General features: G+C 43.4%; 1 protein-coding gene across 3 annotated transcripts in view; it reads right to left on the minus strand.

The window, feature by feature from the left end:
* Positions 1 to 22866, minus strand: part of PRKAG2 (protein kinase AMP-activated non-catalytic subunit gamma 2) — a 219917-nt gene that overhangs the window by 108347 nt on the left and 88704 nt on the right. The window contains exon 1 of one of the 3 annotated variants that reach the window (XM_059470830.1): positions 6047 to 6226. The exons of the other annotated variants lie outside the window; for them this stretch is intronic. Coding sequence (XP_059326813.1) covers positions 6047 to 6152 — 106 coding nt within the window. The 5' untranslated portion in view covers positions 6153 to 6226. Of the gene's footprint in view, positions 1 to 6046; positions 6227 to 22866 lie in introns of those variants that run through there. 3 annotated transcript variants of the gene reach the window in all.

Genomic DNA, 22866 nt, shown 5'->3' on the forward strand with positions numbered 1-22866 from the left:
CACCTCCATTTCAGTTTCCACCAATGCAGTGGAGGTCTTATGGGGTTCATTACAACCTGAATTTACAGTGCCTGCTTGAAAACACCTTGCTGTTTCTCCTGCTTCATGGCCAGAGTCCTTTCCCCCCATTCAGAATGCCTCAAAGCTGTGCACAAAGCCAGGATGTGCCAGAAAGCACCAGGACAGTGACTACAAAGAAGCAGAAAATGGCAAATTAAAAAGCCTCAGACATTTAATCAGGCTTGTCACTGCTTTTCTCCTTCCCAACAACCAAGTACAGAAATTTCACAGCTTCCAGGTCTTGGTGCTCTCTGTAGTACAAGATTAATCAGTACTGATCAGCTGGGGCTGCACATCCTCTAAAATCACTGTCAGCTCAACAGAGCATGAAAACCAGTAGAGAAAATCATTAACAAACCAAAGCTGTCTCAGTTTCTCATGCCCTGTGTCTGGTGATGGTGGTTTTAAGCTGCTTTACTGGAGCAACAGGATTTTGCTCTTTTCAGTTAATTTATGGCAGTGCTGGAACATGCAGCAATTCTTTCACTCTCATTTATTTCTCCAGAAATGTTTTCATGATGATTTCTCCCCCACTGCCTCATAACAAAAACATCCCACCAGAATGAGAAAAATAAATATCTCGGATCCTCCCACAAGCAGCACCACCCACTTTGAGGTGAAGCACTGGGTGAGCTGCAGCTCTCCAGGCTGGAAGAGAAGGAGATAGTCTTGTTTCCTTTTAGCAATTGCTACTCCATCATGTTTTCTTTTTGCAATTGCTACTCCATCATGTTTTCTGTGCTTCATGTTTCCACCCTGCATGTCTCCCATGTTTTCTGCCCCTGTTCTCAGGCTTGTTCTGAGAGACAGGCTGAATTATCCCCTGGGTTTTCATCTGCACTTGGAGAGGCTGTGAAGCACCAACTCTCTGGTTTGGTTTAAGTCCCTGTCTATGGACAGCTGTGAGAGCTGGCCACCTCCATGGCACGTTACCTGCACGTGGTGATCATGGATGCAGTCACCACATCCCCATTATTGGGAAGGAGAAACACAATTTCTCTGCTCAACTCACAATCCACACTCACACCCAACCCCTTGGGCCTGGGAAGGACCATGACAAGAGATGGAAGAAGCCCCTTGAGTTTTTGACTGAGAGGAGAAGACATTTCCCTTTAGGCTGAGTATTTAAGGACACCCCACACCCCACAGCACCTCCCAGATGCACTGTAGAGCCTCAGCAGCCTTCCATTCCATTCCATTCCATTCCATTCCATTCCATTCCATTCCATTCCATTCCATTCCATTCCATTCCATTCCATTCCATTCCATTCCATTCCATGGTGGTTCCACAGCCATGAGATAAAAGTGGCACTTACAGGTTATGGAACAGCTCTGGGACTGCCTGATTGATGTGGGGCTAAAACATTTTTGCACTTTTGTTTTTTGGGGTCTGAGACATCCAGCAGGCTCACTCCTAGTTTAGTCCTAATATGCACCAAATAATAACACCTTCCAGGGAAATTATCCTCAAGAGTGCCATTGAGGTGGGACAGGACAGGGGCTGAGGGGCAGCACCAAGGTTTGCTTGGACTTGGCTTGTTGGGGCTCAGCTTTGGCATCTGATGCTTAAAAACCAACTGATTAAAGTAACAAACCCCAACATAAGCAGCATGGGCATTGAAGAGAAGCTCCTGGGCATTTCCATGTAGCTAAAAGACCCCAAAACAAATGGTTTGAGGCATCTAATATGCACCAAATTATAGCAACTGCCAGGGAAATTATCCTCAAGAGTGCCTTGAGGTGGGACAGGACAGAGGGTGAGCACCAAGGTTTGTGTGGAGCCCCTTTGGATGTGGCTTGTTGGGACTCAGCTTTGGCGTCTGATGATTAAAAGCCACCTGATTTAAGTAAGAAACCCCAAGAAGAGCAGTATGGGCATTGAAGAGAAGCTCCTGGGAATTTCCATGCAGATAAAAGACTCCAAACCAAGTGTTTTGAGGCTAAATGCACAAGGCAGCCCTGGTGCAGCCTCACAGCAGCCACATCTGCTGCAGAGTGGTTCCTTTGCTGGGCACTCATGACTTGGGTAGGGAAAAACCACTTTAAACATTACTCTTCTGCATATGTCACTCAGTCCTTTGTGGAATACATGGTGTTCTTTAAAGGGCAGAGCAATTAGCCTCTCTGAGGTCAAAAATCTTTCCCCTTCAGAAATGCCACAGGGCCTATCCATTTACAACACATCGGGCTGCAGTGAGAGCTGCCAGGAGGAGAAACTGCCAGAACCCTGCACAGCAGCTGCAAGAGGAAGGAGGAAACTATGCAGTGGTGACCTAGAGGCTGGAGACATTTTGGGTAATCCCTGTTCTCAGCCCTGCCAAAATCCTATTGCATAAATCAGCTTCCCTGCTGTTTGGTGAAGTTTTGAGGTCTCTCTGTTGGCTGCAATTCTCCCAGAGCAAACTGTGGGATCTCTGCCTTCACTCCAGCTCTCGTTTGCTCGTGTTCATACATGTTTTTCTCCTTTCCCTCTCTTGTTCTCTGCTTCTGTCTGCATTCAGGTCTCCCCTTGCTGTTCACTTGGGATAAAAGGACTGTAAGGCTCCAAACCTAGGGAATTACAGAGGTGACCATCCTTGGCAATGCCACTCTTTTATTTCTCCACCAGGATGCAACCTCTGCCCAGTGCAGAGGACAGAAGGGGTTTAGCTCAGCTGATACACAGAACTACTTGATTATTTTATTTGCAGTGGCCTGACGGCATCTAGCCCTGGGAAGCCAAGAAGCTGCACTGGCCCAAGCCTGTTTACAAAGACTGGAGGATTCTTCCTAAAAACACTTATGGAAGTGGCCAAGAAAAATCAAAAATTACAAATTCAACCACTGTGGGTGTCAGTTTACCACTTTTGGGTAAATATCAAGGGATATTTTCCTCTTTTTTCCTTTTCTACTCCTCTTCTGAAAACCATTCAAGCTCATTTAGCAACAGGGAGGCTGCTGCCATTCATTTCTCACCCCTGATGGTAGATGACAACCAAATGGGATGTGCTGGTGTGTGATTAACCCTGAGGAGCCCCCAAGCCTGGCTGCTACCAGCACTCCTGCACACATTAATACTGGCCATAAAACCTGCTGAGTGCCAGCAGTTCCCTTGCAAGCTGCTCAGAAAGTGTTTATTGAGGCCTAATAGCTACAAGATACAGATTAAATGTAGCAAATAGTGCAAAGCTTTTGTTTTGACACTTCCCTGCCATTAATTAAGGCCATTGGGGTGGGGAGCATGAGGGGAAGGCACTTGCAAGTGTGTTAACCTGTTCCCTGAAGGGAACCCAGACTGTTGGGATGGCAGAGGCAATCCCCACAGCAGGGCATCCAAGGAAAGCAGCAACTCAGACAAATCCCATCTGATTTTCCCCACCCTTGTGACTCAGTAGTTCTCTGTTGATGGTGGAAGTGCAGGGAGCTGACCTGGTCACACTCTTACAAAAATGGCATCTGCAAAATCTGTAGAGTAAAAACTGTGCTGAAAACTCTGCCTGGTGCTCACTGTCTATCACTGGAGTGGGCTACAAAGCTGGAATAATAGGAATGAGGAAAATAAGGCATAAGTATTTTGGCACTGCTGGCATTATACTTCCAATTCTTTTATATAACTCTGTCCCAAACAGAACAGTTCATATAATCAGGTTTTTTGGTGTAGAACAAATTATTTTTTCCATGGAGGGAGTTGAGGACAGGGTTTAGAGTTAGACTCAGAGGAAGCAGACATGCAAACTATGTTTAGTGCTTCCAGCAGTAAATCCTTTTGCAGATACTGGCTATTCCCCTCTGCTGATGAAACCACAATTGGACAGTGAATTGGTGGTCCAAAGTGCCATTCAACAGTCAATCAACAAATTGCACACAACAAATTGCAACAAATTTTCACATTCTATGTGAGAATTTAGGATGTTTAATCAGAAATTTGGGAAGGATTTTTATGTTATTATTTATCTTTAATATAAATAATATTTATATATTTAAGATAAATAAATATTCTCCTTCTTGTTGCATAAACCCTGTGACCTGTCTTTGTGCATGTTGCTGACACTGTGAAATTCCAAAGACTTGGGTCATTTCTCATTCACATCACCTTGACCTTCCTACCACTCCCTCTGAAACCCTCAGGTGGGTTTAGGGAAATGCAAACAGGACACAGTAAACAATTTTAGATTTAAAATCACTTAACTTAAAAAAAAAGGAGAAGTATTTGCAAAGATTACAACTTAAAAATTACACAACCGACCACTAAATAAATTGGAAAACATTAAATAGAAAACCAAGCCTTCTGGGCAGCTGTAACCAACCCATCCACCAGCTGTAATTCCCCATCACTAAATGTACATGTATGTCTCACATTGTGCATTTGGTCCAACACCGCTCCTGCTTCCATCATTCTGCTGGATGTGACACAGTGACTCCAGATCAATAGAGAGTAAAAGAACCTTTCTTACCCTTTGCACATGTCAGCCTCTCTAAACAGAGCCTTATCCAGCTGATTCAGTGTAACATCAGTTTTAACCCTCTTAGTCACAGAACAGAATTGCTCAGTAACACTCATGGTCTTCAGAGAAACAGCTACCATAAGCATTAGGAAATGCATTAAAATTGGTATTTCTGCATTATTAAGACAACAGCCGGATCCTGTTGAAAAATCCCTTTTCCCCTGACCAGCTGATCCCTGTGTGACACACTCTCTGTCAGAGATACTCTCTGACACACACACCTCAGCTCTTCCAAAAATCAAACCCTGTAAGAGTAATGAGAGTCTTATCTTTTTAATTCCTATTTATTTACCAAAAATAGCCATTTCTTTAGTTTAGTTTCCAATCTTCCAACAACCACATTAGCCAATAAGTACCACTTCACTATATTCATTGTTTATTTACATACAGGAAAGAAAGAGCAGCAGAAAAGTAATCTTTTTTAAAAATAGCAGATTAGAGCAATGGACAGTAACCTCAGCACCTGTGCTGGAACTAATAGTGACCAGGAAAAGCTTTTGATTAAGAGAGAATGGTCCCTAATTGCAACTCAAACACAATTGTACTGATAACTGCAGTATCAGAATGATGGTTTTAAATTAATTAGCTAAGAGATTGATAAGAATTTTTTCTCTACTTAAATTCATGTTTCAATAGATACTAAAATTAAACTATTAAAACCTCTGTGCTAACAGACACAAACAGAAATTACTGCTCCAAGCCACATATTCCTTTAAACCAGGTAGGTTGTTTCCAGTCATAATAAAATATTTTCAGGGCAGAGGAGGGGAAGAAGAAACACTGAAATGGGACTGAGTATGGCATTAATAGACTTTGCTTTTATTCTAAACTCTGCTATCAGGCAACTGCACAGCCAGGAAAAACCCACACCATCTCTGGGAGAGCTTCAGGTGAAAATCTGCTTTCAGATGTTACTGCACTGCAAGAGTCTCATGCTTAGACTAATCCTTTTCTACTCCTATTAACCAGAAAGTTAATTAAAAATCTTAAAGAAAATGAAGACCCACAGCAGAAGCAGATTTTTATGGTGATCACAGGTTTCTGGCTTTCCTCCCTGTTTATTTGCTGCCTATATCCATTACAAACCTATGTGTTCATAGGCAAGCAGCAAAAATCCTGTGTCTTGAGGAATTGCTCAGAGAGGGATAAGTGCAGGGTGCAAAGCCTGAACCCTCAACCCAAGTTATTAGGCCTAACTTAGAACTTAGTTAATATTTTTCATTTAAAGTGACATCAGGCAATAGTCCCTTCTGAATGCCATGGGATTTACTGCAAAGCTTCCTGTACCACCCCTCTTTTCCTAAAGGTTATGGCTGATGTGTGTTACAGGTATCAGCTCAGAATTTCATTTCTGGTACAAACCAACACCAAAATAACCTCCACACAACAAATGCACAATTCAGTCAGTGAAACTGGGCAGCACAGCATTGTTGCTCAATTATTCACTATCCCCCTGTCCCAAACAGCAGTGTCCCTTCTTGCTGGATGCAGGGGCTCCTTACCAGCCAGGCCCTGGGGGTCGGAGTGGCGCCTTTCCAAGATTTTGCATCGCTCCTTTCTCTTCTTGCTCCCTCTGAAGCTGCCAAAACGCTTCATGAGCTGCAGCATGCACTCGCGTGGCCGCAGCTGGCTCTCATGCCCAGGGCTGGAGGAAAAGAGCAGCACGAGGGGCAAGGCAAGGCATCGCTCACACCAAAAGCCCAGGTGTGAGAAAAGAGCTCTCCAGAAAGACAATGTGGCTGCAGCAGAAATCCAGCTGGTCAGCAGCTCAGCTCTGAGGGGCCCGGCTGTGGTCTCTGTGCGGAGCTGTCCTGCAGCAGGCTGCCGACCCTTGCCCGCCAGGCGCTTCCAGCCTTAATTCCGGCATGCAGCGACTGCCCTGGACACCGGGAGAAGTTCAAAGTCTGCCCAGCTTGCAGCCACAGAGCTCTTATACATCAGCTGTCAGAAGCCTTGGAGACCAAAACATTTCCCAGCGGATCAGCTCGTGTGGAAAAGGTCAGGAGCCGCCTGATAAGTTCCCTTGTTCAGGAACTCCTGATGAGCAAAGGAGCCACCAGCGCTCTTGAGGGGAACCGTCACGTGCGGCTGGGCATGACCACTCTTCCAGCAGGCTGTAAAAGGAAACCACCCCTAGACAGACAATTCCTGGCAGCAGTGTCCCAGGCACACTGGCACCACGATGTGACATCACCCCACTATTTTGATTCACGTGTGCTGGGTCCTGGGAGGGACAGGAGAGCCCAGCTGACTGTCCGTGAGCTCTGGAATGCCCAGCCCTCCACAGCTAATGACTGATGGATTCATGGCATCCAGCTCCTGCCAATTCATAAAAAAGAAGGCTGATACTTTCTGGAAACTGTAGCTGCAGCTTCTCTGTGATGTGCCCTCCCCGTGCTGCACATATCCCTGTGCTCAGTGCAGATTGCTCTGTCCAAATTTGCTCTCTGCAAAGCAAAAGGCACCAGCACAGCTGTTTGTAACCCAGCTAAATCCCCCTCGTGGTCTTTTCAATGAGACAAACATGCACGAGGCTGTTGCTCATCCCAATCAGCCAGGCTGTATGATGATGTTTGGCTCTGAGTCTGTGTTTTTAGTGCTGTTTATTTTAGGAAAGGGTTGATCATCGTGGGCTGGATCTTGAGCAGCTGGAGAGGGGAGTGAGTGTGATTCAAGGCACAGTCAAACCATTGTAGCCAACCTTCCTAAGATCATAGTAAATGCTCTGTTAAATCAAAAGCTTTTTTATAGTTACAGAGCATCAGCCTTTCCTCTGGACACCATCAGATTGTGACGCTCAGCTCTTTCAAAAATCAAACCCTATATGAGTAATGAGAGTCTTATCTTTGTAATTCCTAGGAGGAATTGAAGGGTATATCACCTTTTTCCTCTAGAAAGAAACATGATTTCTTCCTTGTGCCCATGATTGCTTCTGGGACTTAATATCATTAGGAAGAAAAACAAAGCCCAGCCTTGAATGCTGCAGAAAAGGCCTTTATCAACAGAGATTCCTTGCAAGCTTTGGTTTTTCAGAAATATGCATTAATGCAAGGATGCCTTGGGCCTTCAGGGCCCCCAAGAACACCTGCAGAGGTGACAGCAGGTTCTTCTGTCATCCTCAGCTACCAGAAGCTCCCCCAAGTCTACCCTGTGAGAACATGGAACAAGACAGTATAGAAGACACCATTGTTCTTTCACCTAGCAACCAAAACAATCAAATTATTACAAAGACACTTAATTATGTTCCACACAAGGCTCTGAACTGATATCCAAGTGAGGCACGATGATAATTAACGTGAAGCTGTTCTCAGACTTTCCCCTTATGTCTAGTCCTCCCACTTTCCTTACTCTCATCTCTGCGCCCTGTTTCAGCTCTGCAAGTGAACATCCTGCTGCTTTTAACCAAATAACAATCCTTGGCATGAAATCTCCTGTCAGCACAGTGTGTTTACAAAGCCCCCTCTCCAGCCCCTCCCTTGAGGCTTACTGTTCACAGAGGAGAAGCAAATGGAGTAATGATCTGAGGAATTAGCAGGGGAAAGTGTCTGTGTTACTTAAATATTTGGTTTAATGTAGCTGTAAGAAGCCGTAAGCTCTGCACACCCCATCTGGCTTTGTGTGACTGTGGGGTACATGTCACTGATTCTCCGACTTCTGGGACTCTGGCTGGGCCCTCCCAAGGGGCTCCCCTGTTGGGGGAGATCTCCTGGAGTGGTCTTGTGTCAGGAAAGAGACACACTGGATCTTTTTGGTCTCCAGGTTCTTGTTTATTGTTATCTTATCTAGAGTTTTGCACACTATCCACACCAGGGTCAGGGCACTGGAAAAGCACCACAAAAATGGCCACCAATCTCTTGTTCCAAGGTCTTTTAAAGCTGAACTATCCAATTAAGAGCTGACACCTGGATTATTTCCCTTTTTAACCCAATAACTGATCCCAAAGAGCTGCAATGGGGACTTTTCCACTCAATTACAAAATGCCACCCAAACCCATGGAGAAGGAGAAGCATAAAGAAGAAACCCAGGTCAACACCCTGTGCCCTCCATCTTGCTTCCATCCGCAACATACTAAAAATCCCAAAACCTAAATTTCCCACCTAAGTGATACACCTACACTACTCTCCACAATCTATTTCACACCTTAGGATTCTGGTCTATCTTGAAGTTTAGAAAATTTTCTCCATGAATGAGGGTCAGAGTCAGTGCTCCCCTGGGGGCCAGGGCACCCCAGAGCAGACAGGGAAATATTCCCAGTGCCCTGGGTTTCCACATGTGACCACCACATTTACCTCTGCAACTTCATCTGCACTGTCCCCTCCCTTCCCTCTGCCATGACCATGGCACCAGCACTGAGGCAGCAGCTGCCCTGGGACAAGCTCTGGCTCTCCCCACAAGCACATTTCAAGTGCTGGTTCTCAACCCACTTCCATAAGTACTTTCCATTTTAAAACCAGCTCCCCCAAACCAAATTTGCATTCTCCTTGCTGCAAACTAAGCCTAGTCATCCTTCTCTCACCATGCACAGGGAGAACAATGCTCCTTTCTGATCCAGAGTCACCCCTGGCATATTTGACAACAGTTATTTAATTCCCTGTCCATTCTTTAATTGGCCAAAACCACAGGAAGGGCTGCCTACACGCCCAATGCAGGCTGAACCTCAGGCTCCCTCTATTTCAGAAAAGCATTCCTCGTTCTTCAGTGGCCAAAGGATTGCTAGGACTGACTTAATGTTATCAGAAAGCCAAAAAATTAATCCCTTTTTAATGAGATAAGAATTGCTATGGCTTCAGCATGGAAACAGCCCCCTTTTTGATGGAAACCAAGGATAAATGGTCACTGCTGACCTTTTCAAGCAGGGCCATTGCACCAGGAGGGCTCATTTCCCCTTATTAAGGGAAGCAGCAAGACTCTAATGTTTCTACACAGAGCTACTAGAAAATGAAACAACACTGTTTAACAACTGACTTTCACAGCAATTTGTTAAAAAAGCACTAAGTGTTTTGGGTATAATCAGTCTGTCTCCCACAGCTAATGGTCTAGCAGATACTTGCACATTTACACCAGGTACTACATCTTCTTAATGATTCCAGTGCAAGGATCTTGTAAAACTAATAATAAAAAGCTGTGCTTCAAAGTGTTCCTTTGGGGCCATCTATGTTCTGGAGATTGAAAACACAAATCCCTTCCATCCCCTCCAAGCAACCATGAAATGTACTCCTGTCAAGCCACACTAATTAGTTATCCCATATTATGATTTTTTGGCTGCATAAGGATAACACAGTGCCCCTACAAAAATCCTACACTCACTCTGAGAGATACCAAGCAATGGGCAGCTTAATAAAATTATTTTGGGGGAAGGAGCAAACAAACACTGGTATATATGAATGAAACACTTCCCTAATCCCATTATATCTGCAAAGTTCACCAGACCTCAGCCCAAAAACCTCCATTCCTTGCTGGGGTCCCTCTTTTTGATGCTTTTTGCTTTTAAGTTCTCCATCTCTCAGGATAAAAGAACCTGCCCCCAGTGATTTACCAACACTCCTCAGGCACAAACATAACAAAAATCTTTTTTTCTCTGGATGTGATGTGAAGGTTTGTTCTATGAGGTAGAATTGAGTGTTCAGATTTGGTCACCAGGCAGAAAATATGGAAGATGCCATCACACCAAACAAGTGCAGACATCAGAGCTTTGAAGCACAAACTCATTCATCCATTTTGCAGAGGTGTAAATTTTGTGCCATGGGGAAAATACTTTAAAACCTGGTATTTCAAACAATTTCCTCAGTTTCCTGTTTAACAGGAGCTTGAACCGGGTATACAAACACAGCAGCAGAACACAGGGCAGGCAGTGGGGGCCAGTTAATATTATCTAATTTACTTTCATGTGAAAATGGAAAAAAAAATGTTTTCTTCCTCGAAATTTAAGAGCTCATTTAGCTCAAAACAGGAAGGCTGAGAGGAATATGTATCCCCTTAGTGACAATTACTGTTTGAACTGGCTGCTGACTGCAAATCAGCAAAACCAAGTATTTCCCTTTCCTCATTGCTGAGAATTTCCTCATTTAAAATGCCCTGTTTTTGTCATTGCTAAGAGAAATAAAGTTCAGATCCATGCTCAGAAAGGTAAATCATGCTTGCATTTCTACATGGATCATGTTTCTCTGCCAGGCTGTCCTAAAAGTTTCCCCTAAATTGGATTTTTTTTCTAATTTTCATTTTTTAAACTCTACATAATGACGTTGGCAAAATTGAACATTTTAATACTGTCAGTGGTGCTGGCACATGCTTACACATCTTACAACACCAGACTGATCTTGACTGCAACCATACTTCATATAAATAGAAAATGTGGAAAATATTTCAAAATAACATGCAAGTAAATATGTAAAAGAGAACTTTGCTCTAAAAAAAAAACACTCAAGTCCAGGTGATGCAATGCACAGCCACAAAAAGCCTGTTTGGCCTGAACACCATTTGCAGGCTGATTGGACAGAACATATAGCCCATGTTTTCAAAGAGAAACACAAACTACCACTTTCTCCATCTGCTCCAAGCCCAGCTCACACCCCATAAAAGAATTGCAAGTTTATGACTCCAAGCTGGGCTCAATTACTTCCCATAATCATAACCAAGTGTTTCTCTGTAATGAGCTTTCATCCCCCTTTTTTAATACTCCTTCATGCTGCTTTCACTATACATTAAGAAAGATTTCAATCTCTAAAAAATCTGTTAGAAAAATCTAAAAGTTTAATTTCACTTCTTTCCAGCAGTCCCCCAAGGTGCACACTTTATTCCCCAGAAGTCTTGGTAAATTACTTATAAATTACATCCTGGCATCTTTGTGATGTTTTCCTATCCTACCTTTCCAGAGCTTGTAACACAAACCAGCAGGAATGGGAGTAACAGCAATGGTAGTGTTGGCATAATTGTGATTTCTAGTAAGAAAAACACTTTTTCAGACCCAGAGTGTCTATCCCAGAAGAGCAATAAGCTGGGACTGATGACAGTGATCCCATCCAAATGATAATTTTATCATTTCCCCACATCTTTCTAATAAACTTGGTGCATATGTTTCCAGCACTCACTTCAACAATTTCACATCTATTGTGAAAAACTGAGCTGTTTTTAAATGCATCACAATCTGGCTGTGCTCAAAACACCAAAACAGTATTCAATCCAGGAAGTACAAGATGTCTGATGACAACACCACTTCTAAAATTTAGTAAGTTCTCAGCTAAAGAAAAACATCTCAGCAGTAAATTCTATAAAAGAAAAAAAAAGAAACAGCAGAGATAATAAATTCCTTAGAAGAATTTTCCACTTGGGCTTTTCTCATCTCTTCTTGCTTCTCTGAAGTCTTTCAAATATATTGATCCACAAAACCTTGGGAAAGAGATAGAATTCACTGGAACATCACAAATCTCCTTTTTGTCCTCTTCTTGTCCTCCTTTCTTTACTGCTTCTTCACTTCTCATGCAGAATTGGAACAGATTAAATGATGCTAAAGTTAAAATGGGCATTGTAGGGTCTTCAATTTAAATTAAAGTCTTAAAACCAGCATTGAATGCAACACAAAGAGAATGTCAGAAAATGAAATAAGACAGAGATTGCTCAAAAGAAGTAATATGTTAGGGATGGCCAGGAAAGTTTAGGGAAAGTTGTATAAATTTCACCTGAATAGTGAAATTTATACAACTTTCCCAAAACTGAAAGAGTATAAGAGACTAAAAAATTAGAGCATCACAACTCTACAGAAATACAGGCCTGCACTGATTCAGTCTTTGGAAATTAAAAAATGAGAGAGGAGAGGAAGAGGAAGAGGAAGAGGAAGAGGAAGAGGAAGAGGAAGAGGAAGACGAAGACGAAGACGAAGAGGAGAAAGAGAAGAGAGAACTCACTGAGTTTGCAACAGTTGGCACCAGTGCTCAGCTGTCCTTGCATGTCAACCCTACACAAACCAGTCACCCCAAAATGACCCATTGCTATGTCACAGTGGGTGAAATAAAGACATAAATCTGCTATATTTATATTACATATGTAAAATCAGAGACAGTGGCCAGCAGCATCCTCTTAGACCTGTGAGACAACACAGAAATGCTGACTGAAGAGAAAATTGAACCACACCTTGAAAAGCTAAATGCTTGGGTAATGCTTGAGAAGCCTTTCCCATTCCTGACTCCAGCAGTTTCACCAATGACTCTCCCACTCTTCAGTGATTAAAAATGGATCTCATGGTTCAGCTGCAAGGGAGCAGCAACTCCCAGAGGAATGAAACATTCACCACCAATCCCAAGGGCAAAGGAGGATTTGTGTGCCCCTCCTGCTCTTTGATGCTCTAATGGTGCAGAAGAACCTGAAACCTACATTGAGGTCACCTATAGGCATTTACATAAATGTTATTTTGGCAGTGAGAGGGGGATCTTGTAGCAGTGAGTTGAATTGCTCATTAACTCAAGATCAAAGCTCACAAAATCCCAAGGACTAGCCAGGGTATCCATGGGAAGGACTTCAACAATGATACAGCCACTGCCAGTCTGGTTACACCGATGGCCAAGGACACTGCACAGGACTCCATCCTGATGAACTGAACACAGGAGTGATGCCAAGAGGGAAAATTCCTACAGGATCACCCAACTCTGCATTCTTAACACAAGTGGGATTGCTCCAGTGTGGTGGTTTGACCAGGAAGAAGTGGGAATTCTGGGATGCTGTGGTCAAACCAATGGGTGCTCGGATTTTGATATTGGCACCTGGTGTAGCCAGTGGGGTTTGGACACACCTCTGAGAACACCCAGGGGTTAAAAGCAGAGCTTCGGCCTTGGGAGGCTCTCTTGGGACTTCGAGGGATGGAGGTCGGATCTCCCTTCCCCCGTCCAGCCGCTGCTGCTGGGCGGGGCAGGGACAGCCCTGTGGTAGGCCTGGGCCTGGACAGAGATGGGGGTGAGGAGGCCCTGGAGGATGGAAGGGTGGAGGAGCCCCAAGAGACATCGGGCAGCCATTCATCCCCCAGGAGAGAGAGGGAGGAGAGCCGGCGTCTGAATTTGATAGCGGCCGGCCCAGGAGGAAAAGGCGGGGGAATGCAGTGAGGAGGTGCCGGCCGGAGCAGCAGCGAGTGTGGGAGTGCCGGAGCTCTGGGACAGAAAGAGACTGAAATTTTTAACCCCTTTCTTTCATGATTGGGACCTCGCAAAAATGCTGATCCTCCTCGGAGCTGAATAAGAAGGGAGATAAGAGATAAGATAACAAGGACCTGGCCCGAAGGATGTGGAGAAGCCTGGCTGAGTGGGGAGAGATGATTGGAGTGGCCTTTTGGCTGGACTTTTCTTGTGTAGCCATAGGCTCAGTTTTATTCCTGTGACACAGAGACTGCACTTAGGGGGAGGCCGTGCCTCAGAACCAGGAGGGTTCATTGTGGGGACCCCTCGGCCCCAGGGGGTTGGAAAAAATGGGGGGGACAGATGTCCCAAAGCAGAGACTGTGCCTTTTTGGAGTGAGACAAGGCATCCTTGAAAGACAATCCTAAAAGCAGCTCTGGTCCATGCACAGTGGTGGGAGCACTGGGCATGGAAGGAAGATGTCACAAGCGGCAAAAGGACTTTCCGGGCGGTGCCGAGTGACATGGAAGCACACGAGGTTCCAGCGTGTTTCCAGGGGAAGCCTATGGTGCAAGAAAGACTCCTCTCCTCTTCATGGACTGAAGTTTGAATATCCAAAAGGGTGGTGCCAGACTGGGCAGTTGGTGATTTGGGGGAATGTATCAGATTGGGAAATTTTGGTGGTGGGGAGGAGGAAAGTGTTTTTTGTAAGGTTTTCGATTTTTTCCCTTATAGTTTTTTCCTTCTTTTCTTGTAGTTTAGGTAATAAAGTTTTCTTTATGTTTAAGCTGGAGCCTGCTTTGCTTATTCCTGGTCACATCTCACAGCAGACACCAGGGAGAAGGTATTCTCATGGGGGCACTGGCTCTGTGCCAGGCCCAAACCATGACATCCAGCCAGGGGAATGCAATAGAAAGGGAGGAATCCTCTATGTAGAGGGGACTGCACTGAAATCCACCCCCCTGCACAGTCTTTTTGAATTGCAGCAAATCCCTTCATCTGTTTGTTCAAGCTTTAGTAAAATACAGTAGACCTTTTCTTAAAAAAAATTACAAGGGATTTAAAAAAAACCCCACCTGCGCCAAAAAACCAGAAAAAAACCAAAAGCAAACTAACCCCCTCAAAAAACACCAAAAATCAAAACCAACCAAAAACACCCCAAGAAGACCCAAACAACACAAAACCCAGAAAAAAACACCCAAAATAAAAAAAAACCCAAACAAACAAATAGAAAAACCAAACCACCAAACAAAAAAAAAACCCCAAAACCAAACCATAACAAAATACCACAGAAAATAAATCCAAAAAGCCCCCTCAAGATCTGTCTTCATTTTCTACTTTTACTTTTGCAAGAAATTAATGATTCAGAAGCATCATTAGTTGTAAGTAAAGGAATAAAGCCAAGTGCTTTGCATACTTTAATGTCATAATAACTGAACAACTGGCAAACCAGCTCTTCAAGATATCTTGAAGAATCTTCAAGATAAATACCTCAGGAACCACCACCACCTTATATATAGAAAATATATAGATAGATAAATGATATAGATGATATAGACATAGATATAAATATATAGAGAGAAGAAGTTTACTAGGATTAGTTTTCCAAATATGCCAGAAGAGATGGGAATATAGAAGAGAAAATATGCATTTTTCTCACACACATGAGGTCTGGAAGAGAAAATCTTTCTGGTTTGTTTTTCCAGGTTTTGTTGTTTTTGTTGTTTGTTTTAATGGGGTTTGGTTTACATTTTTTGCACCCATATCACACTGAGCAATTTTGATAGCAAAAGACTCTTTACTGATTTTAAAGAGAGATGAAAGTACTGTGAGAAAGACAGACTCTGCAGCTTTTTGAGGTGGTACAAAGGCACCTTAACAATCTCCAAAGGTACAGAAGGGACAAAGAAAGAGACAGTGGACATGTATGGGAAAACTGGATTGTTTTACTCTTGACAATAATCTAGAAACCACCCAAATATTTCCCATTTATTGATTATTCTACCAATTTAACTGGCAAATTGGGGAAAATGGATCCCCAGGATCCAGCTAAAAAGCTGCTGTGACTGTGGGAGCCACAATCTTACAATTCCAAGGATAGTGTGGAACAGCTTGGGTGGTGAAAAGTTCCCTGTTCATTCATTGTATGAGTGAAAACCAAGCACTGTAAAGTTCAGAGTTGTTATTTTTAGGATTGTGTGAAAAATCTCAGTGGGTTGGCTGGGACCAACACAGACATGAACTAGAGAAAGCTTTGAGTCTTTATTCCTCGAGATGACAGAAGGGCTGGAAACCTGGGAGCTACAAGGCAGTAAGAAAACATTCCTGGAAAAGCCAAGGCTGCCAGTCTGCACACACAATACCTGGCAGGAGAAAAAGCAGTCTGAAACTTTGCACAGCAGCTAATGATAAAGGAAGAGACTGGCAAGGCTGTCAGCTGTGTCCCTGGGGATCTGCATGAAAGCCAGAGTGCGAAAGGGATAACACCACTGCCACTCCTTACACAGTGTTTCCTTGGTCATTTATGTTTCAGGATCCCCTAATGAATCAGAGGATCAATGCTCAGGCACATCCCAGCTGACACTTCATTTGCAGCCAGCATCTTTCCCTGCTCACTTCCTCAAAACACATTGAGCCTCAAATTGAGAGACTTCTGGAATAATGGAATCTCTTTAGTGTGACTTAGCTTAGCAATACATTGGGCCAATCACAATACTGTTTGTACCTTGTCAAGTAAATTGAAAATTATCTAAAACAGTAACACAGATGACCTGAATTTGTTGCAGAGAGCCATCAGGACCCCAGATCTTGTCAAGGTTCGTGCAGTGGCTTCAGTGCTTAAAGTAGAAAGCACTCTACCCAGTAGCTCTCATGTCACTAATCCTTAAAATCCACATCAAGAAACAAAGCAGAAGCTCAGTGTTATGTTCACAGAGCTCTCCAGCAACAGAGACTCTTGAATTTCTTGGTTTGCCCCAAAAGACTCCTGCATCCTTAGTCCCTCCCTCAGGTTCCTCTGTTCTCAGGGGCCACATTTCCAACACAGGCCCAGGAGCTTTCTCCCACGTGGTGTAACTCTGGCTCTCAGAGTCAAGGTTGCCTAAAACAGCCTGTAAAACCTAACCATGTTCCAGACTGAACACTTCTGTTATTATTACATATTTGTGGAAAGAACCCACTCCATCATCACCTGGCAGCTGGCAATAAGGGCTGGCAAATCTGACCCTCAGCTTATTTGCAAGCACGTCACTGGAGCAAAAAAAATAATATTAAAACCTCTGTGCTAACAGACACAAACAGAAATTACTGCTCCAAGCCACATATTCCTTTAAACCAGGTAGGTTGTTTCCAGTCATAATAAAATATTTTCAGGGCAGAGGAGGGGAAGAAGAAACACTGAAATGGGACTGAGTATGGCATTAATAGACTTTGCTTTTATTCTAAACTCTGCTATCAGGCAACTGCACAGCCAGGAAAAACCCACACCATCTCTGGGAGAGCTTCAGGTGAAAATCTGCTTTCAGATGTTACTGCACTGCAAGAGTCTCATGCTTAGACTAATCCTTTTCTACTCCTATTAACCAGAAAGTTAGTTAAAAATCTTAAAGAAAACGAAGACCCACAGCAGAAGTAGATTTTTATGGTGATCACAGGTTTCTGGCTTTCCTCCCTGTTTATTTGCTGCCTGTATCCATTACAAACCTATGTGTTCATAGGCAAGCAGCAAAAATTCCTGTGTCTTGAGGAATTGCTCAGAGAGGAATAAGTGCAGGGTGAAAGCACCAACCCTCAACCCAAGAGAACAAACTTCCACTGGCCTCAGTAGAAAAACCCAGGCTCATTGCCAGCAAAACTGAGCTTCTCAAGATGTCTTTAAATTAATTTCTGAGAGGTTTTTTTCCTGCACGTGTTAAAAGATGTGACACAAACTCCTGTGCCAGGCACAGCACTGACTAGGAAGGTCCTGCTGATCTTTGAATCAGAGCCCTCAACACCACCAGCTTAAATCAGCCCTTCAAATTCCCCCTGCACCCTACAATCCTCCCTATTTACAGTCACATGCTACAAAATTCAGACTTTTAAACTACATTAATTAATGAAACTTCACAAAAACATGGACATGGAGAGGATCCACTCAATTTACTGGATAAAGCTTTGGGGAAACTCCCTGAGCTGGTCCACAGTGAAGAATGAAGCTCTTCAACAGTTTTAACTGCTCAGCTCCAAGAAAATTTCCACTGTGTCAATAACACCAGCACAAAACCACTTGCATTTCTCTAAGGACATAGCAAACCAGTGTCCTTTCTTTACAGCACTGAGCCCACCAGGCTGCACCCACCAGTCCCACCTCACCCCTTTAAGGCTGCAACTCAAGGGGTTCTCCCCCTCCTACAATAGCATTGTTAGTGTATTAATTAAGTTCTTAACCTTATTTACCTCCTTGGCTTTTGCACCATGCAAAAAGAACAAGGAAAGAAGAGCTGGAGGCTTCCTTAGGACAGCAAAGGCTCCTTTAATCCTGCAGCCTTCAGTGAAGGAGCAGAAATTGCTTATAAATAGCTCAGTTGAACGCGATTCCTTCCCCAATGCACAGCAAATATCTGTGTCCAAGGCAGAGGATGAGAAACTTTGGGGAAACCAAGTGCCAGGTTTAGAGAGAAACCAAGTTCCTAGCCATGAACTCATCACAGGATTTTTCCCCCTCGGAATTTTTGCAAGATGGGCATGTTCTGTGTGCTGCTGAGCTTTGCATGTGCTGGATGGACAATAAAGTAATTTCTAAGAATTTCAGTTATGTCAGGCATTTTCTTTTTTTAATGTGACCAGAAAGTGGCAAAAGCTGTCAGTGGCACTGGCAGTAGCTTAACAAGAAATGTTGACGTTGCCTGGATACTGAGTCCTGCTCCAGCCTGGATTTGCCTGCATGTCTGCACTTGACAGGAGTAACTCCTTGGGATTTTAGGTTTTCTTTAACATTTTGAGATCTGTGCAAATATCTCTCCTTATTCAGATCCCTCCTTCTCTCTCCTCCCCCACTTTCTGGCTTTATAAAATGCAAACTAATTCCTCAACCATAGTAAAGCCATAAATAATAAGCCATAATTTTTTTTTTCCTCCAGGTTAATCCTTTCAGTTATATAAACACTTTATAAAATAGCATGGCAAAAGTATATGAGAATCTTTTTATGTGATTAAGACTTCCTCCTTCTTTCCCAGTGACAGTATTTCATGCCTTGCATTTGCCACTGCTGAGATTTGCTCAGCTGTCTCTCCGTGACCTCCAAAGCAGAAGGCAGCAGGATTTAACATTGCTTCTCATGGAGAGCTTACAGTAAATCACTGCTGGTGGGTATCCATGGAGTCTTGGGGAAAAAGAGCATTATTAAGTACCTGCTAATTTTTTGCTACAGTGGATGGATTCCAGGTTTTCAGGGATGGCTTAAATCCAGCTACTCCAAAGGGAAGCAAATTTTTCCCAGTATTTCCCTTTATTACTGCTCTGCTCCCAATCTGATTTGTTTTTTAGTGTTTGGAGAAAAGAGTTCTGGATGTCATTTAACGAAGTATTGTAGTGTTTTATTATCCTTTACAGTAAAGAATTTGGAAGGACTTTGGAGAGCTTCATGCAGAAGCAGAAACAGGACCGAAGTGCATATACAAAATACAGCTCTAAACTCCTCTTCCTGGCAGCTAGATGACAGAGAAGTGAAAAACATCCACTGCAGACAATTTTTCCACTCTGGTCCCTGACATGGTTCCCAAGTGAGGAATGATGCAGTTATCCTGCTGCCCCACAGCAGCAGATTTCAGCACCCTGCAGGGTTATTTTCCAAAGGAAATGAAGTGCTGTTCAGATACTTTCTTTAGTGTCACTTTTTAAATTTATCTAATAATGTCACAGGATTTCAATAAGCAAGCAGGTCTTTCAACAATGCCAGCCCAAACATCAGGTCCCCATTCCTGCAGAGCCTTTCTGCACTGGGGAGTGATTCAGTTTAGCCATGCTGAAGCAAAGGGTATGCTCTCCTTCCTCTTCCAGTTCTTCATAAAAAAATCCATATATTTTAGCACAAAACATCATGACTGCATCATCTCAAAAGGGTAAATAAAACTTGAATGCAACAAAAACAGGTACCACAATCTCATCACTCTTCCCAGCTGATGCCAAGCACAAAGCAGTGTGAACATGTGAAGTTCATCTATTCAATGTAATCCTGTTTTTCCTCTCATTACAGTGTGAGATTTTGGGCATTGTTGACTTTAACAGCTCTGTGGGGAGGGGAAGACACTTTCCTGTTGTAGCACTCCAAATTTTAAAATTTAAGCCCTGGCAAAAAAATTTACTCAGAGAAACTTGACATTGACAAAAAAAACCCAAAAAAACAAAAAAACAACTTGATGGAAACCTAGGAGCAGAAACAAACCCTGAAAAATATCTCTTCTTCTCAGCTTTAAAACTGGAATGGACAAAATGAGAGGCAGAGGAAAGAAAGGTGGAGATGACTCAACAGGTTCGTTTTGTGGTGATGCCTTTTGCCTTTGCCTTCCCCAGTCTGATGATGCTGGAACCATCAGAGCACTTGGATGTGTTTGGAGTGCATGGAGGCAGTGCCAGGAGGCTCCCACTGAACTTGGGCACAAGGAAAGCCTTCTCCCACTGCACACCTCTTCTTAAATACAAAATGCAATAAAGGAGTGAAAATGATGGTGTGAGTGCTGATAATCATGCTCTCCAATTCTCTTTTCCAAGCACAGCTGAGGCTCCCAGCCCAGTTGGATCCTCTCTGGTGTCTCTTGGCTAAACCAGAGCCAAGCATGGCAAAGCCCTGGCACCACTGCTGTAGCTCTCTGCTCTGTTGGGATCTCTCTTTCCTGAGCTTGTAGCTGGGCTCTCCAGGGAAGCAGCTGCAGGCACTGGATAGAAGTTTCCCATTCTGCAGCACTGATTTTTTACCTATTCTGCTTTGTGAGCTCCTCCAGTGACAACGTTCACTGTCTCCATATCCCAGCTTTCCAAACAGAGGGGCTGTAGGGATTTCCTGTGATAGCCACTGTGGCTTCCAGCTGCTTCCAACAAAGCTCCAGACACTCTGCCTCAAAGCTCATCCCAAAATGATGGGTGACTTTAACAGCAGCATGACTCCTGGCCAGCCCTCAGCAGCATTGACTCAAATGCCATATAATTGCAGTGACATGCCTTTAATAACAAAACCCATGCCAAGAAACTGTGGTTGGAACAAGAGCTGACCCAAGGCCAGTTTCCTAAGGGTTCTCAATCCCCTCTTCTCTCACTTGTGGCTTCCTGGGTGCTGCACAACCTCTCCTGGGTCACTGAGGGGCTGCAGCCACCCACAGCTGCTCCAGCTGCCAGCACAGCCACACAAAGTGAGGAGCCTTGTCCCAAATGTCACCTCTGGAAAAGCCAGAGCTGCTCCTCCAGCACCACTCTCTGAGGCTGGGGACAATCCCAAGGCAGCCACCATCCTTGGGTGTCTGGTGGGCTTCATCCCTTAAAATCTGAGATTTCAACTCTCTTCATCACCCCTGAACTCTGTGGTTAAATGAAAAAGCAGCATGGGGCAGAACCCCTCTGATGACACCTCCCTTGCACAGAAGCTCCACACAGCCCCCACACCACCCAAAAATCAGGAGAGCTTTATCTTTCAGGATTTATCTGACAGCATGGATATGTGACTACTGCTACATGGAGATGTTCCATATAACACTCAGAAATAAGACATGCTAATCATCTTATTTGCATTCTCACATTCTAGTATTTTTACACATTCTTCACTCCAATGGTCAGGATAATACCAAAGCATAAATCCTCTTTGCTTAAACAAACTTCAAGGGACTGTGGCCCATCACAAAGGAATCCCAAAGGAATGGCTATTTATTATATACTTCAATGAAATTGAGAACAATGTTAAATCTCAGCTTCTTTTGTGGTCTTTGTTTCTACAATAAACAGAGAAAAAGAAAAATGTTCTTAACATTTGCAACAAAGCCCAAATCTGTCACTCCACAGCCATGGCTTTGACCATTCCTCTAAATTTAGAACATCTCTCCCTACCTGTCTTCCCTTCCCACTAGTAAGAATTTGCTGATAATCCATCTATTTTTCTGCAGACTGGCTTCTGATCCAAGAAGATCTAGACAGATATACAAGTGGGTTTGCATTAATCCCCAGCATTTGTTTGAAAGATTTCTGTGAACACCAGCAAACATACAAGATATCAGATCAGCAATTCTCCTCATTACTTACAATTTATGCCTTTGATGGCATAGAAGGGTTTTCCTCTGGGTTTTAAGGACAAAACTCAACACTTAGATCTCCATGTAGGAAACTATTGCTTATTGTTCACCACCTTCCCAGGGGGGATGAGCAAATATTGCTGAAATTAGGCAAAATATTTATGGTTTTTTGGTTTGGTCTGGTGGGTTTGGGTTTTTTGTTGGGTTTTTGTTTTGTTTTGGATTTTGTTTGTTTGTCTGTTTTTGTTTTGAGGTTGTTTTGATTTGTTTTAAGGAGGTCTTTGTTTTTTTTCTTCAGATCAACTGACTTAGATGGCTCAGCAAGGATTTGCTATTAGTTTCAGGCACCCAATTCTGGAAATTGTTCCACTGGTTCAGAGCCCAGTGATAAAAATCTTCCCCTGTGTCACTGTGAAAAAGTCAGAGGTAGTAAATCCAATGTCCTTAAATGCACATAACAGAGCAAAATTTAATTTTCATGGAGGTAGAAACAGATTTTAACCAGCTTTGCTGCAAGAGGCAATACTTTCTTCTAAAAGATGAAAAACTCAGCTAACCACACATTCATTTTTGAGGTTCATTCTCCTGAACAAGTTCAGGCTGGTGCTGCCTTGCTGAGGGCTCCTTTGCCAAAAGCCCATTTTTGTCAGCTGGCTGCTTGTTTCAGCTGCCACTGGTGCTTCTTGTCTTTCAGAAATCCTCCAAGGTGCTCTAAAACTTGGCCAAACTCACCAATTCTCTACCACACACAAAGGAGGGAGCACTAATATAGGTGCTAAACATAAAATAAATCCCACAGGCACTGTTTGCCACCTGTAGCTGCTCTTGCTTCTGTATTGAGCATTATCTTACATGAAATTCTTTCACCTTCCCTCCAGAAAGTCTTGACCTGGTGGAGTTTAGATGTGCACCTCAATTTTGCATGGATTAAGGGCAGTTTTGGCCTCCAGATGCTCAGTGCTCTGGGT

This window comes from Ammospiza nelsoni, chromosome 1 (assembly GCF_027579445.1).
Source record: "Ammospiza nelsoni isolate bAmmNel1 chromosome 1, bAmmNel1.pri, whole genome shotgun sequence".
Lineage (NCBI taxonomy): Eukaryota > Metazoa > Chordata > Aves > Passeriformes > Passerellidae > Ammospiza > Ammospiza nelsoni.